The following is a 17,542-nucleotide window of genomic DNA, read 5'->3' as shown; positions in this document are numbered from 1 at the left end:
AGAAATGCAACCCCAAACATTCAAGGAACCTCCACCATGCTTCACTGTTGCCTGCAGACACTCATTATTGTACCGCTCTCCAGCCCTTCGACGAACAAACTGCCTTCTGCTACAGCCAAATATTTCAAATTTTGACTCATCAGTCCAGAGCACCTGCTGCCATTTTTCTGCACCCCAGTTCCTATGTTTTCATGCATACTTGAGTCGCTTGGCCTTGTTTCCACGTCGGAGGTATGGCTTTTTGGCTGCAACACTTCCATGAAGACCACTTCTGGCCAGACTTCTCCGGACAGTAGATGGGTGTACCTGGGTCCCACTGGTTTCTGCCAGTTCTGAGCTGATGACACTGCTGGACATCTTCCGATTTCGAAGGGTAATAAGCTTGATGTGTCTTTCATCTGCTGCACTAAGTTTCCTTGGCCAACCACTGCGTCTACGATCCTCAATGTTGCCCGTTTCTTTGTGCTTCTTCAAAAGAGCTTGAACAGCACATCTTGAAACCCCAGTCTGCTTTGAAATGTTTGTCTGGGAGAGACCTTGCTGATGCAGTAGAACTACCTTGTGTCTTGTTGCTGTGCTCAATCTTGCCATGACATGAAACTGTCTTCCACAACCTCACCTTGGTAGCAGAGTTCCTCACCCAGTTTTAAGCCTCCTACACAGCTGTTTCTGTTTCAGTTAATGACTGTGTTTCAACCTACGTGTGACATTGATGATCATTAGCACCTGTTTGGTAGAATTGGTTGATCAGACACCTGACTAGAATCCTACAAAATCCCTGACTTTGTGCAAGTGTACCTATAAGAATTGATGCTGGTTTGAAGGCAAAAGGTAGTAACACCAAATATTGATTTGATTTAGATTTTTCTTTTGTTCGCTCACTTTGCATTTTGTAAATTGATAACAATAAACAATCATTATTTATATTTCTGAAAGCATTCTTTGTTTACAGCATTTTTTCACACCTGCTTAAAACTTTTGCACAGTACTGTATATATATATATAGTATACAAGCAGTCTGTGACATGTATATTACCAAGACAAACGTATAGGTTTACATGTTGTCATATCTGCCATTTATTTCACATAACTCCTTCCTTCATGTTGTTTAGTTTGTAATTTATTTTTATATTCTGTGTAAAAGCAGTACTATGTTCAGAGTTACCATTTTTTTTAACTTCCATTTTAGAACTAGACTCGGTGACCTTGTTTGAATCATCAGTGGCATCCTGGGAAGTTGCTGCTAACAAACTGCTACACTGTCGGAATATCTGGAGAAACATCTGTATTCTAGGTTTCACTTCGTAAGGAAAAACTGAGTCTGTTGTAACTGTAAATGGTTTAAATGCTATGTCTTGAGAGATGCAGTTCATTTTAGAATGCTCTGCATGTGTGTGCATGTTATACTGAGTCAACACTTTGGTTCAGTTTGATAGAAGCAATCAATGTGGCATTTCTGGGCATATGCAAAAAATTTAAATATTATGAAATACAAAATCTGGAATGCTAAACTTTGTGAAAATATTACAAATGGTAGTAAAGTGAAATATATTATAAAGAAAAGTGGTACTTTTAATACTGGTATATTTCATTAACAATAACAACAAAAGATCTTAAATGAAAATCTCAAAAAACTAACATCATATCGAACAAGCTCCCAGCTTAAATTTACTCTGAATATGATAAAAGAAAAAAAGTAAAAGATTAAAATGAGGGAAATTTAATTAAACCCCTAAAGAAGCAGCAATTCTATCCATCCATCCATTATCCAACCTGCTATATCCTAACACAGAGTCACGGGGGTCTGCTGGAGCCAATCCCAGCCAACACAGGGCGCAAGGCAGGAAACAAACCCTGGGCAGGGCGTGCACACACACACACACACACACCAAGCACACACTAGGGACAATTTAGGTTCGCCAATGCACCAAACCCGCATGTCTTTGGACTGTGGGAGGAAACCAAAGCACCCGGAGGAAACCCACGCAGACACGGAAAGAACATGCAAACTCCACGCAGGGAGGACCCGGGAAGCGAACCCAGGTCTTCTAACTGCGAAGCAGCAGCGCTACCCACTGCGCCACCATGCCGCCCCAGCAATTCTATATTGAAGAAAAAATAAAACATATAAATTATATTATGTTTAATATATTTAGCATGACATATATTTCAAAGTTTATTATAGAATTCCCAATTCATTGAAATGGCTGTAACTCTTATGTGTTGTAATATATATTTTATTAATCTTGTTGTATCATGTTATGGAAATAAAGCAGTTTTACTAGATGTTTTAGGACTTATAAAAGTATAAGTTTGGTATTTTTTAATCTGAAGTTATTTCTTCACAATCATGGTGCATGTTAATTTGCTATATGAAATAGTGTTCTAAAGTGAAATTGTGTTAGAAATTTTGAAACATATTGTACTTGTACCCATTCTTACAAGTTAAAATGGGTTTCAAGGGTTATAAATCAAATGTAAAAACAAGAGCAAAAAAGTAACAGAGTACATCTACTATGAAATGGCAAAGGTTTTGAGTTTAAGAAAACATGTCTTCCCTGTTTCATGTTTGTAAAACAAAAGGGGGTAATATATTCTAGAGATTCTTGGTGCTGTTTTTCTTGAGGTCTGAAAAAAAATACTTTAAAGTTTGTCCTTGTATCTATTTTAAATGTCACAAATGGCCATAGTACTTTTACTTTCTCATATACGTAGAATAGAGTATAGAAATCGCATAAATATTTGACCTTGAGATTTTGATGACTCTCCACTTTTCATGCGCTCCTGAACACGTTTTGACCATTTTTGCAATTAGGTGTGTGTGGGGGTGTGTGTGTGTGTGTGTGTCTGTGTGTATGTATGGAAACATGATAACTTGAGAACGCTTTGAGCTAGATAAATGAAATTTGGCATATGGGTATTATATCAAAATGTTAGTTTTCTATCAACTGTTGGGCAATATACGTCAACTGGAATTGGTACTTTACCTGAACACATTTCAAAAATTTTCTGATAAACTGGTACATAGTTTAAATAAACAATTAATTGAAATGTTGTATAGTAGTTTTTCATGTGAAATTGCATTATAAAAAGAGAAAATAATTTAAATTTTATATTATCGTTAATTAGGGTAAGAAACACATAGATGTACAATTTCACTGTAATCGGATAACCAGAAAAGATATCTTAACCGGTACCAGCACTATTACATATGCATTACTACCATTATATAAATATAATTTCAATTTTGTATGATCATTACTTATCATTAGATGTACAATTTGACCTTGATCAGGTGACTGGAAAAAAAAAAAGTCAGATTTGAAATTTCAGTTTGATTGGATTACCGGAACTAGTTCTTTGCCATATAAACTTGCATTATAAACAAAAATAAGTGATTGCAATTTAGCAAGAAACACACAGATATGAAGTTTCATTATAAAAGGACAACCGAAAGTGATATCTACTTTACCTGAACAGGTATAAAGAAAGTTGAGTGGAGAACAATCCATATTTTTTATGCTTTAATTGTGGTGCTTTACAAAAGACTGGCAAATTGTCACTCATCAATGCCCTTAATAACTGTAACTATAGTTAGTATAGAGAAGTATAACTCCGACATTTGTTATGAACACATCTGGTATCATAAAAGTTTATTGCCTCGTGGGATTGACATTTTTATGGGCATCAAATTTGGGTCTATTTTTTTTTACCCAGAACTAGAGATTTTCTAGAATTTACTCCACTACTTTGATTGACTGACAACATTTCAATCTGCTTTTTTGACAGTTGATTCTGTGATATTGTTGAACCAGGTTTATCTGTTAAACAAATGATCATATTTCAATGTTTAGGTACTTGTTACTGTCGTTCTTAAGGCAAATTGTGTTCCACAATTGTTTTGAGCTGTGTTTTTTTTTAAATTTACTTTTTGCTTATTTTGGTTTTGTGCTTAAAATACAGTACTTTTAGTGATTTAATAGTGTTTGTGAAATTTTCTTCATTGTGTTGGCTCCGAATTTCCACAAAAGCTTATTAATTCATTGGTGAAATTACGCAACTTAGTATTTGTGTTCTATATTTATCACATATGATTGGCTATATATGAATACTATCAGTTGGTAAGTTTGTTTTTTCATTGTTACACGTTATTTTGTCAATGAAAGAATTTTGTTTTATCTGTAATTATGGTGGTTGTTTGAACTAATTAAGATCATATTATGATTAATGAAATCATTGTTTTATAATTTTTCTGGTAATATATCATTTTAATTAAAGTATAGATATTCTTTAAAATTGAAAATTTTTTAATTTACATACTGTACCTTTCGGATTTGGGCTACACATTTACTTCTTTGTCCTTATGTTTAATTCAACAAATTGTATTTCATATATGTTTTGATCTTTCATCAATTTTGTAGTTAGTGAATTTTTTGACATTTCTTCTCATTTTCTGTATTTTTTGATTGCCTGAACGTTTTTAAAACGATACCTGCATTTAAGTTTTTATATGAAAATGAGAGAAAACAGCATCTCAAAGGCAGCAGTTTTACGCTCTGATTTTTCATATAAACAGAGTTAAAGACAGGGCTAGAATAATATATAATTTTGTGAATATCTCATTATTCATCATACTGTATTTAGTAACAGTTTATTAACTACATTGCAAGGAACTGACATATTACTAACACAAAATAACACCGCAATTGGAAATGTATCTAATCAGGTAAAAGAACTATTAAATAAACTTGAAATTTGAATAGGTACATGTTTTGTTTCACAAGTTGACATATTCATACAATTTATTATATAATCTCAATGTATATGAGAAAATTGAGTGAAAAACACTCCAGATTTTTTTAAAGTTGTGAAGAAAAAAAACTTCACTTTAGAACACAGTTTAATATGGAAATTTAATTCTGTGGTTGTGAAGAACTAACATGAATTTGAAAAATGCACTAGTTATCTTTTTAATTTTACCAATACATCTGAAATTTGGAAACCATAGTAGAATAACTATTAAACACTAGTAAAACAGATATGTGGACAGTATGAAATATAAATGCAAATGTTATGTGATTTTAAGTCTGAAACCCTGCATCCTGTCTAATTGTACGTTAGTGTAATTATATATTGTCTGCATAGATTTAAATGATGAGAAACATTTGCATATTGAGACAAAACAGTAGTGTTATACAGTAATTATTGTCCAAAATGAATGAATTTGTAACAAGCTCATACTGAAATATTATGTGATTACAGCTTCATCTCTCATGGCATTCATCACTGCTACGGTACATTTCGAAGAGATGTTCGAGGTTCCCAGACTGGTTTTTACTCTTCATATCTTCTTTCTGCTGGCATGGGAGGACTGGCTTGTCTTTTTCTGTGTTTAACTGTTGATAAATTTGGAAGAAGAGGCATTTTACTTCTCACCATGACCTTGACAGGCATTGCTTCACTGGTGTTGCTTGGGCTCATTGAATGTAAGTTTACTATCAGATTTATTGTGTGTATGGCTGATTCTTTATTTTGATTAATCTTTAAATGTGTGCCTAGTTAGGCGAACTCCTGGGTAATATGCTCACAGGGCAGAAAGCCACTAAGAAGTAAATTTGCATGGACAGGATTTGAGGAAAGCAAAGATACATGGTATTGAGAAGGTAGTGTTAAATGTTAGCTAAGATGTCAATCTTTCAAACAGTACAAAATGAGAATCTCACAGTTTTACATGCAAAGTAAAATCAGAAATAGTGGGAATTACTTTATTCAAAAGTTTAAAGAATATAATACAAAAATTTCCTGATAGCTTTGGCCTGTAGTCTACACAATCTACACCTTTGCAGTAGCTACAAAAAGCATTCACAACCCCTTCCACACAAACACTATTGCCTCAACACCGTACTAACAAATAATAAACATATCCAATATTCCATCCATCCATCTATTTTCCAACCCGCTGAATCCGAACACAGGGTCACGGGGGTCTGCTGGAGCCAATCCCAGCCAACACAGGGCACAAGGCAGGGAACAATCCTGGGCAGGGTGCCAACCTACCGCAGGACACACACAAACACACCCACACACCAAGCACACACTAGGGCCAATTTAGAATCACCAATCCACCTAACCTGCATGTCTTTGGACTGTGGGAGGAAACCGGAGCGCCCGGAGGAAACCCACGCAGACACGGGGAGAACACGCAAACTCCACGCAGGGTGGACCCGGGAAGCGAACCCGGGTCTCCTAACTGCGAGGCAGCAGCGCTACCACTGCGCCACCGTGCCGCCCATATCCAATATTCTGTAAAGTAATATAGTAGAGAAACACTGCTGAGGAAAACCTGTTACTGTCTCCAAAGGACTTGTGACTTGGAAGAAGATTAAGCTGCCAGCAGGATGGTGTCTAATGGCGCAAGCCATAGTAGAGTAGAAGCAAAACATAATTGTTCTTGGAGTTGTCTATTTAAACCCTATACTTCAGCAGTGTCCTTCTTAACCAATGATGAATTCTGACTTGTGCCTGATATTACCAGGATAGACCATGTGATCCAGAATTGGATTAAGTGGTTTTAAAAATTGATAAATAGATGAATACAAAATTAATTTGTTATTGTTTTGAAGTTACATAAGTTTCTTTCATTGATAATTTCTTAAAGATCCTTGTTAAATGTATTCATACTGTTACACAATGAATTAAAAAAATACATGAGGAATATGGATATGCTTGTTCCAAAGTGGTTTGTACGCAAATTATTTCTGAATCAAGAGATGTAAAGATGGGCGCCAGATGTAGTTAAGATAAACCCTTTGACAAACTATATCATTAACTGCAGAAATATAAAACCCTGACTTAATCTGCAGTATCCAGAGAGTGTGGGTGAGTTAAAAAGTATGTAATACTTGACGTGTGACATGCAAGGAGAGGTAGATTTTCTAAGAAAACATTATAACATGGATTTCTAAAATCTGTATAAATTGTTCGGACAAATTATTACAAAACTTGTTTAATTTATAGTCAGAAGTAGTTTATTCAAATTGTTAAATTGCATTTTACTGGAGTTTTGTTTGCAAGTGTACAAAAGTGTTTTTAGTGTAACAATGCAACCATCTTTTATGCAGAAAAATAAGAACCTATAATAACAATGTAGTAATAAATAGATTCAAAACCAGTAAGTCTGAAAAAAAGCTAACCGGTAAAAAATGTTGGTATACAATTGGAATTTGGATTTTTTTAGTTAGACTACCTGCAAGATATTTGCCAAAGACCAAAAAAGTTGCAAGCATTTTTCAGTGGACTCTGATAATTTGGTGCTATGCTCAAGGTTGGTTCCTTTCTTGCTTTTGAAATAAGCTTCTGGGCCCCCATGACCTTTAACTAGAATAAAGATTTTAAAAAAAGTTAGAAAATGTACTCATAGATTAGTATTCAGGTGCTTTCATTGTCACCCTCAATGGACTGAGTTCAGTATGTAGATTCTAGAGCCTTCTCAACCTGTTTCTGTGTGGCGGTGACTGAAGTCTATATCACTAGGACTGGGTAATAGGCTGAAAACAGGCCTGGACAGAACTGCTCAGAACGTGTACGCGCACGCATTATGGCTGCCACGTGTTCCCAGCGTTCATTTGACGCGTCCTCTTAGCAGGTCCTCAGAAATTAATGCAATGCGTGCGCGAGTTGCAGTACCAGCAAATATTCAAGGGGGCCTAGTGTGCTAAAAGTTTAAAAGTGATGTCAGAGTCTCTGGTTACTATCTACATGTGACAGAAAGCCGCTTTGCGGACCCTACGAGATCGGTGTATGTGCTTCGATGTTTGATAAATGGTTCGATGTGGTGAAGCAAAATGCCGACATACAGATGTATTCGAGGTGCTTTCATATTCAAGCATCACATATTCCCGATCGTAATGACACGATACATTTTAAAAGTCTCACATACCGTCTTCTGTGCCGTCCAGGGATTGTTTCAGCCTTGTGCCCAATGCTTGCTGGGATGGACAAATCCCTGGATTGATGGATTCAATCATTAAACATCCTTTTCAGAGATATTGCGGTAAGGTGTCATCGGAATTTAATGTAAAGTAAAATATGCCATATTTTGGCATATAATGTACTTGTATTTTGGAGAATTCCTTCTTATATATCACTACAGTTGATCATTAAAGAGGGCGGCACGGTGGCGCAGTGGGTAGCGCTGCTGCCTCGCAGTTGGGACACCTGGGGATCTGGGTTCGATTCCCGGGTCCTCCCTGCGTGGAGTTTGCATGTTCTCCCCGTGTCTGCGTGGGTTTCCTCCGGGCGCTCCGGTTTCCTCCCACAGTCCAAAGACATGCAGGTTAGGTGGATTGGCGATTCTAAATTGGCCCTAGTGTGTGCTTGGTGTGTGGGTGTGTTTGTGTGTGTCCTGCGGTGGATTGGCACCCTGCCCAGGATTGGTTCCCTGCCTTGTGCCCTGTGTTGGCTGGGATTGGCTCCAGCAGACCCCCGTGACCCTGTGTTCGGATTCAGCGGGTTGGAAAATGGATGGATGGATGATCATTAAAGACGTAAACATAGCAATTTGCCCCCAGGAGTGCAAATAATTTGGTAAACTCCCTTTGGGAGCCTATTTGCCACACACTGTATGTTTGCCATAGACTTCAGAAAAGGTTTTGCAAATTTAACTAGCAAAGAATATCAATGTTAAAATTGATATTTTAATTGTTAAACTATTATTACAGCTCACAAGACAAAAAATAAAAATGAAAATAACATTGTTTATTCACCCTTGAGACAGCCCTCTCATTCTAGAACACTCCATGCAGTAATCCCTCGCTATATCGCGCTTCGCCTTTCGCGGCTTCACTCCATCGCGGATTTTATGTGTAAGCATATTTAAATATATATCGCGGATTTTTCACTGCTTCGCGGGTTTCTGCGGACAATGGGTCTTTTAATTTCTGGTACATGCTTCCTCAGTTGGTTTGCCCAGTTGATTTCATACAAGGGACGCTATTGGCAGATGGCTGAGAAGCTACCCGGCTTACTTTTCTCTTTCTTTTGCGCTGACTTTCTCTGATCCTGACGTAGGGGGATTGAGCAGGGGGGCTGTTTGCACACCTAGACGATACGGACACTCGTCTAAAAATGCTGAAAGATTATCTTCACGTTGTGATCTTTTGTGCAGCTGCTTCCTGAAACGACATGCTGCACGGAGCTTCGCATACTTAAAAGCTCGAAGGGCACGTATTGATTTTTGATTGAAAAACAAACTCTGTCTCACTTTGTCTGCTCCTGACGGAGGGGGTGTGAGCTGCCGCCTTCAACAGCTTACTTTGTCTGCTCCTGACGGAGGGGGTGTGAGCTGCCGCCTTCAACAGCTTTGTGCCGCGGTGCTTCACATACTTAAAAGAAAAACAGCCCTATTGATCTGTTTGCTTTTCTCTATCTCTGTGACAGTCACTGCTCCTGACAAGCACTCCTTTGAAGAGGAAGATATGTTTGCATTCTTTTAATTGTGAGACGGAACTGTCATCTCTGTCTTGTCATGGAGCACAGTTTAAACTTTTGAAAAAGAGACAAATGTTTGTTTGCAGTGTTTGAATAACGTTCCTGTCTCTCTACAACCTCCTGTGTTTCTGCGCAAATCTGTGACCCAAGCATGACAATATAAAAATAACCATATAAACATATGGTTTCTACTTCGCGGATTTTCTTATTTCGCGGGTGGCTCTGGAACGCAACCCCCGCGATGGAGGAGGGATTACTGTATGGTGAAAGTGTACATGTATGTATGTAAGTATGGATGTACGTTGTACATGTATACATGAAAAATATTACCTTTTTAATTCTTCTGTTCTACTTTGCTGTTGTATAGTTTAGCACTGCTCCTTAATATCTCCAGAGAGCAGGACATTTTACATTTCCACTATATAGTAATTGCTCTGCAGGCCCTGGCCATTTAAACAGTTGCTTAGGTGAGTTTAATTTATTTCTTCTACTAGAAAAAAACACTACTCAACTACAATATATTTTCATAATTATTAATTCAGTGTTGTCTAAAAGTAGGGAAATGTGAGGATTCTGAACTTCTCATGAGCAATACTGTTTTTAAATATTGAATAGTTTTCAGTTCATCAGGTAAGAAACAAAACATTTAAATAAAGTTTATTAGTTATACGTTGGCAGTACCAATGATTTAACATATTTTTAGTACCACACGTTTTCTGTGAATATAATTATGTAGAAAGTACTATTATCTTGTATTTTCATTAAATGGTGGTAAGGGTGTAAACAGTAACAAGTTACTTGATATATCAGAAATCTCTCCAGTAGTATGATAGTTACTTTCACTGAGTTTCATTTTGAAGAAGAATAAAGAAAAAGAGAATATACTGACCAACAGAAAAAGCAGACCACCACTTCATGCATAGCTCCCCATACGTAGACCAAGTTTACACTACAGGTAATGCCTGATTTGTAACTGGTGAAGAACTTTGATCTGATGACTGTGGTGTTGACATTGCATGGTTTAAATGTGGATTAAGCATTTATGTATACACAGCATATGTGAAAAAAGTGTGCGCTGCACGTGGGTTTTGATATAGTTGTGCAGGTAAAGTGCAAACATGTTTTTTTTCTGCTGATGTCAATTCATTTTTGACCTTTTTAGAGGCAGAACATGTTTTCAATATTTTGATAGTTAATGTAGCACAGTGCATTCATTTACTAACATTTTTGATTTCTCGCTGAACAATTGAATTTGTCCATGATGATTGTTTTCACATATTGCATAATGCACAAAAAAGATGCACAGTAAGCCGCATTCTGCCAAAAATCTGACCTACTTAAATTGTGATCAGTTTGGATTTGGAATTCAGTACTCCACACAAAACTGGCTTGTATCTGATTTCAAAACATTTTATATCACATAGATTTGAGAGTGTACACCAAAATCAGACCTGTATCAGGTATTTGGGAAAATTGGAATTGGGTCATCAGTAGTTCATAATATCAGTAGTGTTGTTGTCCCTAATACATTTATTTCAGTCTGTGTGGTGTACACTAATTTAATTTAATTAATATTGTTTTTATCAGTATGCTGCTGGAGTATGTGAATTTCTCCTTGGGGATTAATAAAGTTTATCTATCTATCTATCTATCTATCTATCTATCTATCTATCTATCTATCTATCTATCTATCTATCTATCTATCTATCTATCTATCTATCTATCTATCTCATGTTCAAACGACCAATTAAGACTTATTCATTTTCCTCCTAAGTTGCAAAGACATGACACGTGGGCAAATACTAGGTGTGATAATGATGTTTTTGAGCCTGACATATTCCGAGAAACATTAGGAAAACGAATTTATTTTTTAGTTTAATCCTGGAACACTAGTACACTACTAGTGTTCCAGGATTACATTCACAAAGATTCACAAAGATTTTCTAGGCCATCTTTTTTCTTGCACAAACTTTCTCCTGCAGCTGACTTGATACCTTCATCATTGGCAAAGTACGTCCCACAGACGTAACTTTTAAATTGCATGTCAGGTGGTAGTCAGAGAGGGGCAGGTATGGATTACAGGGTAAAATTGCTATTTCTTCAAATCAAGAGTTTCTTAGTGCATCTTCAGCAATAAATGTAATTAATGTACAGCTGGTACACTTAGTCCTGAAGCACTGTGGGGATGGTTGACAACTTTCCTCAATACGTTTCCCTTACTGACTGCTGCAAATGCCAAAGTACATCAGTGTAATGATGGCCTTATATGTGAGCCTTTTGTAATCAATTGAGGCTACACGATCAACATCATTAAATATAGTATGAATGATTTTGCTACGACTGCCCTTGACTTTAGATTTCTTTGGTATTAGAGAATCACAGTATTTCCATTGTTCTGTATAATGTTTAGACTCTGGTATGTAACAATACATCGAAGTTTTCTCTACACTTACGAACACTTTTCTGAAGCACTTTTCAAGGTTCTCCCAGTTCACATTCATTATGTCAGATTCTGGCTACAGTGTATATGTATGTGATGATGCTTTATTTCAGGAGTCAACATGATCTTTTTCATGTTTTAAATGGTTGGAATTTATTTCAGCTGACCCCTAACTAACCCCAATACTTTGTGTTTTATCTCATGCCCTGTTATTTTGTATTATGAATTGCTCCACATTGGCAACATTTTCTTCTGTCATCATTGCTGAAGGCTACCCAGACCTTGGGTTATCTTTGAGAGATGTCCAGCAATGATAGATTTCTCTAGCTAATCTTTGTACTCTGGCATATGAAGGGGATTTTACTTGCTACATGTTTACTAGGCAAAAATTAATGCCTGAAGGTGTATTTGTTCTTTATTATTATAAATTAAATGATAGCACATTTGTGGTTCTCACCATACATGTTGGCTTTATTCTGAAACAGATAAACATTAAACTATATGCCACAAATGCTAAAATACTTGTAATGTACATATTTCAGAATAAAGCAGCTAATCATTGGCTATTTACTAATAATCACCATAGTAAACCCCTTTCTATATCTGCTTAGTCTTTCTTATGTTGCACATTTCATATGGAAGTACTTAAATGTACCCTTGTTTTGCAGATTTGAATGAAGTGGCAATCACCATCTTTTCTGTCCTGGGTCTCTTCTCTTCTTATGCAGCTGCAGCCTTGAGTGTGCTCTTTGCAGCAGAAGTCATTCCTACTATAGTTAGGTAAGAGTCTAAAATGCAGCAGAAGATGTGGTGTTGTTACGTGGTCAGTAAAGTCTAGAATGCTGTGGGAGGCCTTTATTTTTATATTCATTTTCTGTTACAGAGGAGTTGGGGTCGGACTGATCCTCTCACTTGGAGCAGTTGGGAGACTGACCTCCCCAATCATGGATCTGCATAACCAGTATGGCTATTTTCTGCATCATGTGGTCTACACCTCTTTGGCCCTACTTTGTATTCTGTCCATCATGCTACTACCAGAAAGTAAGAGAAAGCCTTTGCCTGAAACACTACGGGATGGCGAGCTGTACCGTCGTCCTTCACTTCTCCGCAAAAGGAGAGACAATGTCCCTTTACTTTCCACTCCTAACCCTTCCATCTGAATATCTTTTAACAGAAAAAAACACTAACAGGAGTTTTAAAAAATACACACTTACCAGTCAGGTAGCTTTTATCAGTAGCTCACCAATTAAATCTTCAGTGTCAGACTGATGCACCTGAAAGAGGAATAAATGATTCTATGACCTCAGGCACTATATTGAAGCAATCCATTATTCAGTAAGCCTGTGTTTAAGCTTCACAGCGCCTTTCATAGTGAGCACTATAAAAAAGCACTTTATGGAGTGATCGACAGTACAATATATTGCAGGTACTTTGCTCTCCTGACTAAAAGACATACTTGACCCGGTTTAAGAAAATGAGTTGGGGGCAACAGTTTTATAGCCTCTTGATAAAACATACATTGAATTTTGGCAATCTTGAGAAATGCAGACCCACCTATTAAGACAAACCATAAAGATTAATTTCCGTTAAAAAGGAAAGGGTGTCGAAAGCTTTTTTGGTCCTGCACCAAAAATAAAATGGACATGCAGCTGAATCTGAGAGAGAGTCTCATGTTTAATGTTTAAGTAAGACTAAAAAGTGCACAGCTGGCACATTGCTTTCATTGTATAAAAAATTATATAGCATATACTGGACATGGAGTACCTGTCTGCATTATTGTTACTGTTCTTGTAGAAAGAAAATAGAAAAATCAGGTTTTTTGTTCAACTGAGCAATCTTAATTGGAACTGGCACTCTAGACTATCCACAGGTACAATGGGCGCAGATAAACAAAACGTTGCGTACTTCCAACTTACATCATGCTTATATTTTGGCATGTGATATCCACTTCAACATTCTTATAAAAGCACTTGTCCAATAATAAGTATAATGTTCAGCCAGAAACCCCTCTCCTAGCATGAGTGCAACTTTAAAAAAAAATGAAAGATGAAAGTGAAAATAGACAATGGCTATTTTCCTTGATGTTTTCTGGTAATCGTATATATTTAATTTAATGTGACAGCTTACTTCTAGAGGTCCAGCAGTTCATTGTGGGGAATAATCAACATAAAGAGACAAGTTACATTACAACCGCCAGGTCAGACAAAATTATACACCCTCTTGCTATATTTTGGAGTATAAATACTTCAATCTAAAGAACACCTATCTACTAAAAAAAATAAATATTTAAAATGTGTTTACGAGTTGAGACCCAGAAGTTGTGCGCACACAGAAAACTGCTCAGCAGAAGGAAATCAAGTGACAGTTAAACTCTCTCTGAAAAATAAACATTTACATTTATTTACCTAGCAGATGCCTTTATCCAAAGTAACTTACAAAGGAGGTCAACATAAATGAATTAACATCAGTCTGGGGGACTGCTGGGAACATGTGTTATAGGACAAGGTTATACATTGATCATACATATACTGTATATGGGTGCTGAGCCCATGACTACTCTGTAGGCAAGCATCAAGGATTTAAATGTAACATGTGCCACTACAGGAAGCCAATGAAGTGAATTGAAAAGATTAGTGACATGTATTGGTAGAACACTGGACTGCTGCATTTCGAACCATCTGCAGTGACTTGGTGACACATGATGGTATGTCTACCAGCAGAGAGTTGCAGTAGTCCAGAAGTGGCCAAAGCCTGAAGCAGGAGTTGTTCTGCATATTCTGTCAGATATGGTCTGACCTTGCAGATACTGTATTGAGTGAATCTGTGAGACTGTAGCAACATGGTGTTGAAGAATGTCTTGTCATCAGTCACCCCTGGGTGACTGACCAGTTAGCGGCCAGGCTGAACACAGATGGGGTGCTGAATAGATGGAGAAGCTGGGATAACACGGAGGTCCATCATTACAAGGTTGAGCTGGAGATGGTGTTCCTTCCTCCAGGTTGCAATATCAGTGAGATATGCAGATATTGTGGCTGATACCATGTGGTCCTCTGGAGGGAATGACAGTTACATCTGCACATCATCAAATAAACATAAATATCTGTGCCTTTACTGGGTAGGTTTAAGTTAACGTTCTTTTAAATTTGTGTTAAGTCTATGGAACACTAGTTTTAAAGAAAGAGCTTTACATAATTGGTTTTTAAAAATGAGGAGTGCATAAGAAATAGAAAATTCTTACCAGGAATCAATTACATCTCTGTCAAATGTCACTTCTCTCTTGTAAATATTAGAGCCATACACAGATACAGATGGATGGGTTTTAAACAATAAAAGTTTATGGCTGAAGCCAAGACTTGTTTTTGAAAAAAACAAAAAACAAAATGTTTACTAGGCCCAATGTTAGAAATATTTGTCAACTTCAGCCCAATAACTAGAGCCATACTTTAGTGGTTCTCTACAGACATACTAGATCTATACTTAGTGTGCTACTACCATACTGACAAAGACACAGAGATAGGGCACGGGTCCATTCAGGCTTCATGCCTGTTTTAGTTCCAATCTATAAAAATACCCTCCTTGTTAATATTGAAGAACAAATGTTCTCGACAAGAAGACACAGAGCACGCAGTTGAGGTGCAGACAGATAGGCATTACATGTCCGAGGCAAAAAAAAAACTGACTTTGAAAATGGCTTTACAGGTAAAACTACCATCATGACATTCTGATGCCTACAATATCTGCCAAAAGTCAAGGAAAATTATTGAAAGACACCACAAGTTGTTGATCAAATGACGGAGTCTACCAGCAGCTATGAATGAGCAATTTAAAGGAATCTTGATTATGAGTGAAGTTAAACTCGAATGAAATTGTGATCACTCAAGGGTACAACTGACATTTTCTCTTGACTTCGTTGAAGGCTCCTTCCACATGATGATCAGATGTGAACCTACAATCACATGCTTACACGTCTAAAGACAAAAACTGATGGCTTAAACTGGCCAGCCTTGATGTTCTTGGTTTGACCTGCTACTGACATTAAATTATTATTGGTGTGAATAAAGTCTTTGGGCTTTATTTTACTCTAGAAAAAGACAACAGCATAACTGAAAAAGAATTTTATACATTTCTCTGTGTGAAGTCCAAATCATGTAGTGATTTACAAATTGTTTTTTTATTTTGAGGCCCGCTTGCAGCTATGTTGTTGGTAAGTATTAACTGTATGGACCCTTTGACTGAAGTCCCAGCATAACCTGAAGTGCAGCATTTTTTACAACTTTATAATGCTGAGTTTTTTGCTTTTTGTAATAATGTGTTACATGAAGGCTACAAGTGCCTTGTTGTACTTTAATATCTGCAAATGTATTACGGACTGGAAACATTGTAAAGCAAGTAAAACATCTTTGAAAATATTTTTGTATTACCGACAGGCAGCACAGCTTTCTCGCCAAAGCATTTCACTTTAAGCCACAGGGTTAAGTCAATGAACATATTTATTCTGCAGCTGTGAACAATATACATGAAAGCAACTGTATTCTAATCTTCTAAGTCACTTTTCATAAGAACATCTATCACATATACAATATAACAGTAACTTTGTGTACAATTCTGGCTTGTATGCAGAATAACAGAATAAGCAGTAATTCCTACTTTTACATTGAACTGAGAGTTTGTGTGCTAATATTGTCTCTGTACAGCCAGAATAACGATACTGACATGATAAACTTAAATGTGGTACACTAGACTAATAAAATGTTCGAGGCAAGAATACAAAGTTTTAAAAAAACCTATAAAACAAGAAACCTGCTGTATCTTTGGGGTGTCTTAAATGACCTTGTGTCCCTGTCTGTCTGATGGGGAGGATCATCACTGTGTTTTTCTCGTAAATTTTACTCCCACGTTGTTTTTTTCTGTCTGCCTTTTACTTCCCTGCCATTGTCCCATCAACAGTAAGCCTTGACATGTTTTCCAACAGAGCCCAGAAAAATGGAAGTAACTTCCAGGGTGAAGAAACGTCCCTCTATGGGCCTATACCACCATCTACTGGTATTTTAGGCAACTCCTGGGCAGCCTTCAGTGAAGTTGATCTACTTATAAACAGATGAAAGGAAGCATTAAGAAATACGGTATTTTGCAAGGCTTTAACATATACTGTATGTGTTCTCATTATTTTTAGCACACCAAACTGCACTTTTCTTGTACTCTTTGTTTTTTCATAACACAGCTTCTACCAACTATTTCCTTTTCAGATGATGCTTTTCGTTTAAACTAAATAAAAGTACAGCATTGGGAAGCTGTAAGTGTAGCAGACATAATGGAGGCCTATTAAGGACATCTCTAAGATAGCGTGAGGCATTAGCTGGGCCGCAACAACAGGAGAAAACGCTTACAGTATCAGTCATCTCATTGGCAATTCAACTCTTAAAAGATGTTTAATGTACACCATTTTTTTTAAATAGATTATGTTTAAGGTTTGCTGACCTAAATTAAATACCAGGTTTTGATTATACTTCTTAATCGTCAATGTTTCCTTTGAAATAGCAAAAGTGTTTAAAGACTGTGTTCGGCCTATCTCCCACTTACCTTTTCTGTCAAAAGTTCTTGAGCGTGTTGTAG

General features: G+C 36.8%; 1 protein-coding gene across 1 annotated transcript in view; it reads left to right on the top strand.

The window, feature by feature from the left end:
• slc22a17 (solute carrier family 22 member 17) overlaps positions 1–16,338 on the top strand; it is a 38,570-nt gene extending 22,232 nt beyond the window's left edge. Inside the window, exons 7-10 of the mRNA XM_028793687.2 lie at positions 1,190–1,304; positions 5,263–5,486; positions 12,598–12,709; positions 12,813–16,338. Coding sequence (XP_028649520.1) covers positions 1,190–1,304; positions 5,263–5,486; positions 12,598–12,709; positions 12,813–13,089 — 728 coding nt within the window. The 3' untranslated portion in view covers positions 13,090–16,338. The remainder of the gene's footprint in view (positions 1–1,189; positions 1,305–5,262; positions 5,487–12,597; positions 12,710–12,812) is intronic.
• The last annotated feature ends 1,204 nt before the right edge of the window (positions 16,339–17,542 follow it).

This window comes from Erpetoichthys calabaricus, chromosome 2, assembly GCF_900747795.2.
Source record: "Erpetoichthys calabaricus chromosome 2, fErpCal1.3, whole genome shotgun sequence".
Classification (NCBI taxonomy): Eukaryota; Metazoa; Chordata; class Cladistia; order Polypteriformes; family Polypteridae; genus Erpetoichthys; species Erpetoichthys calabaricus.
The sequence above is the reverse complement of the archived record's forward strand: the minus strand, read 5'-3'. Positions and strand labels throughout refer to the sequence as shown.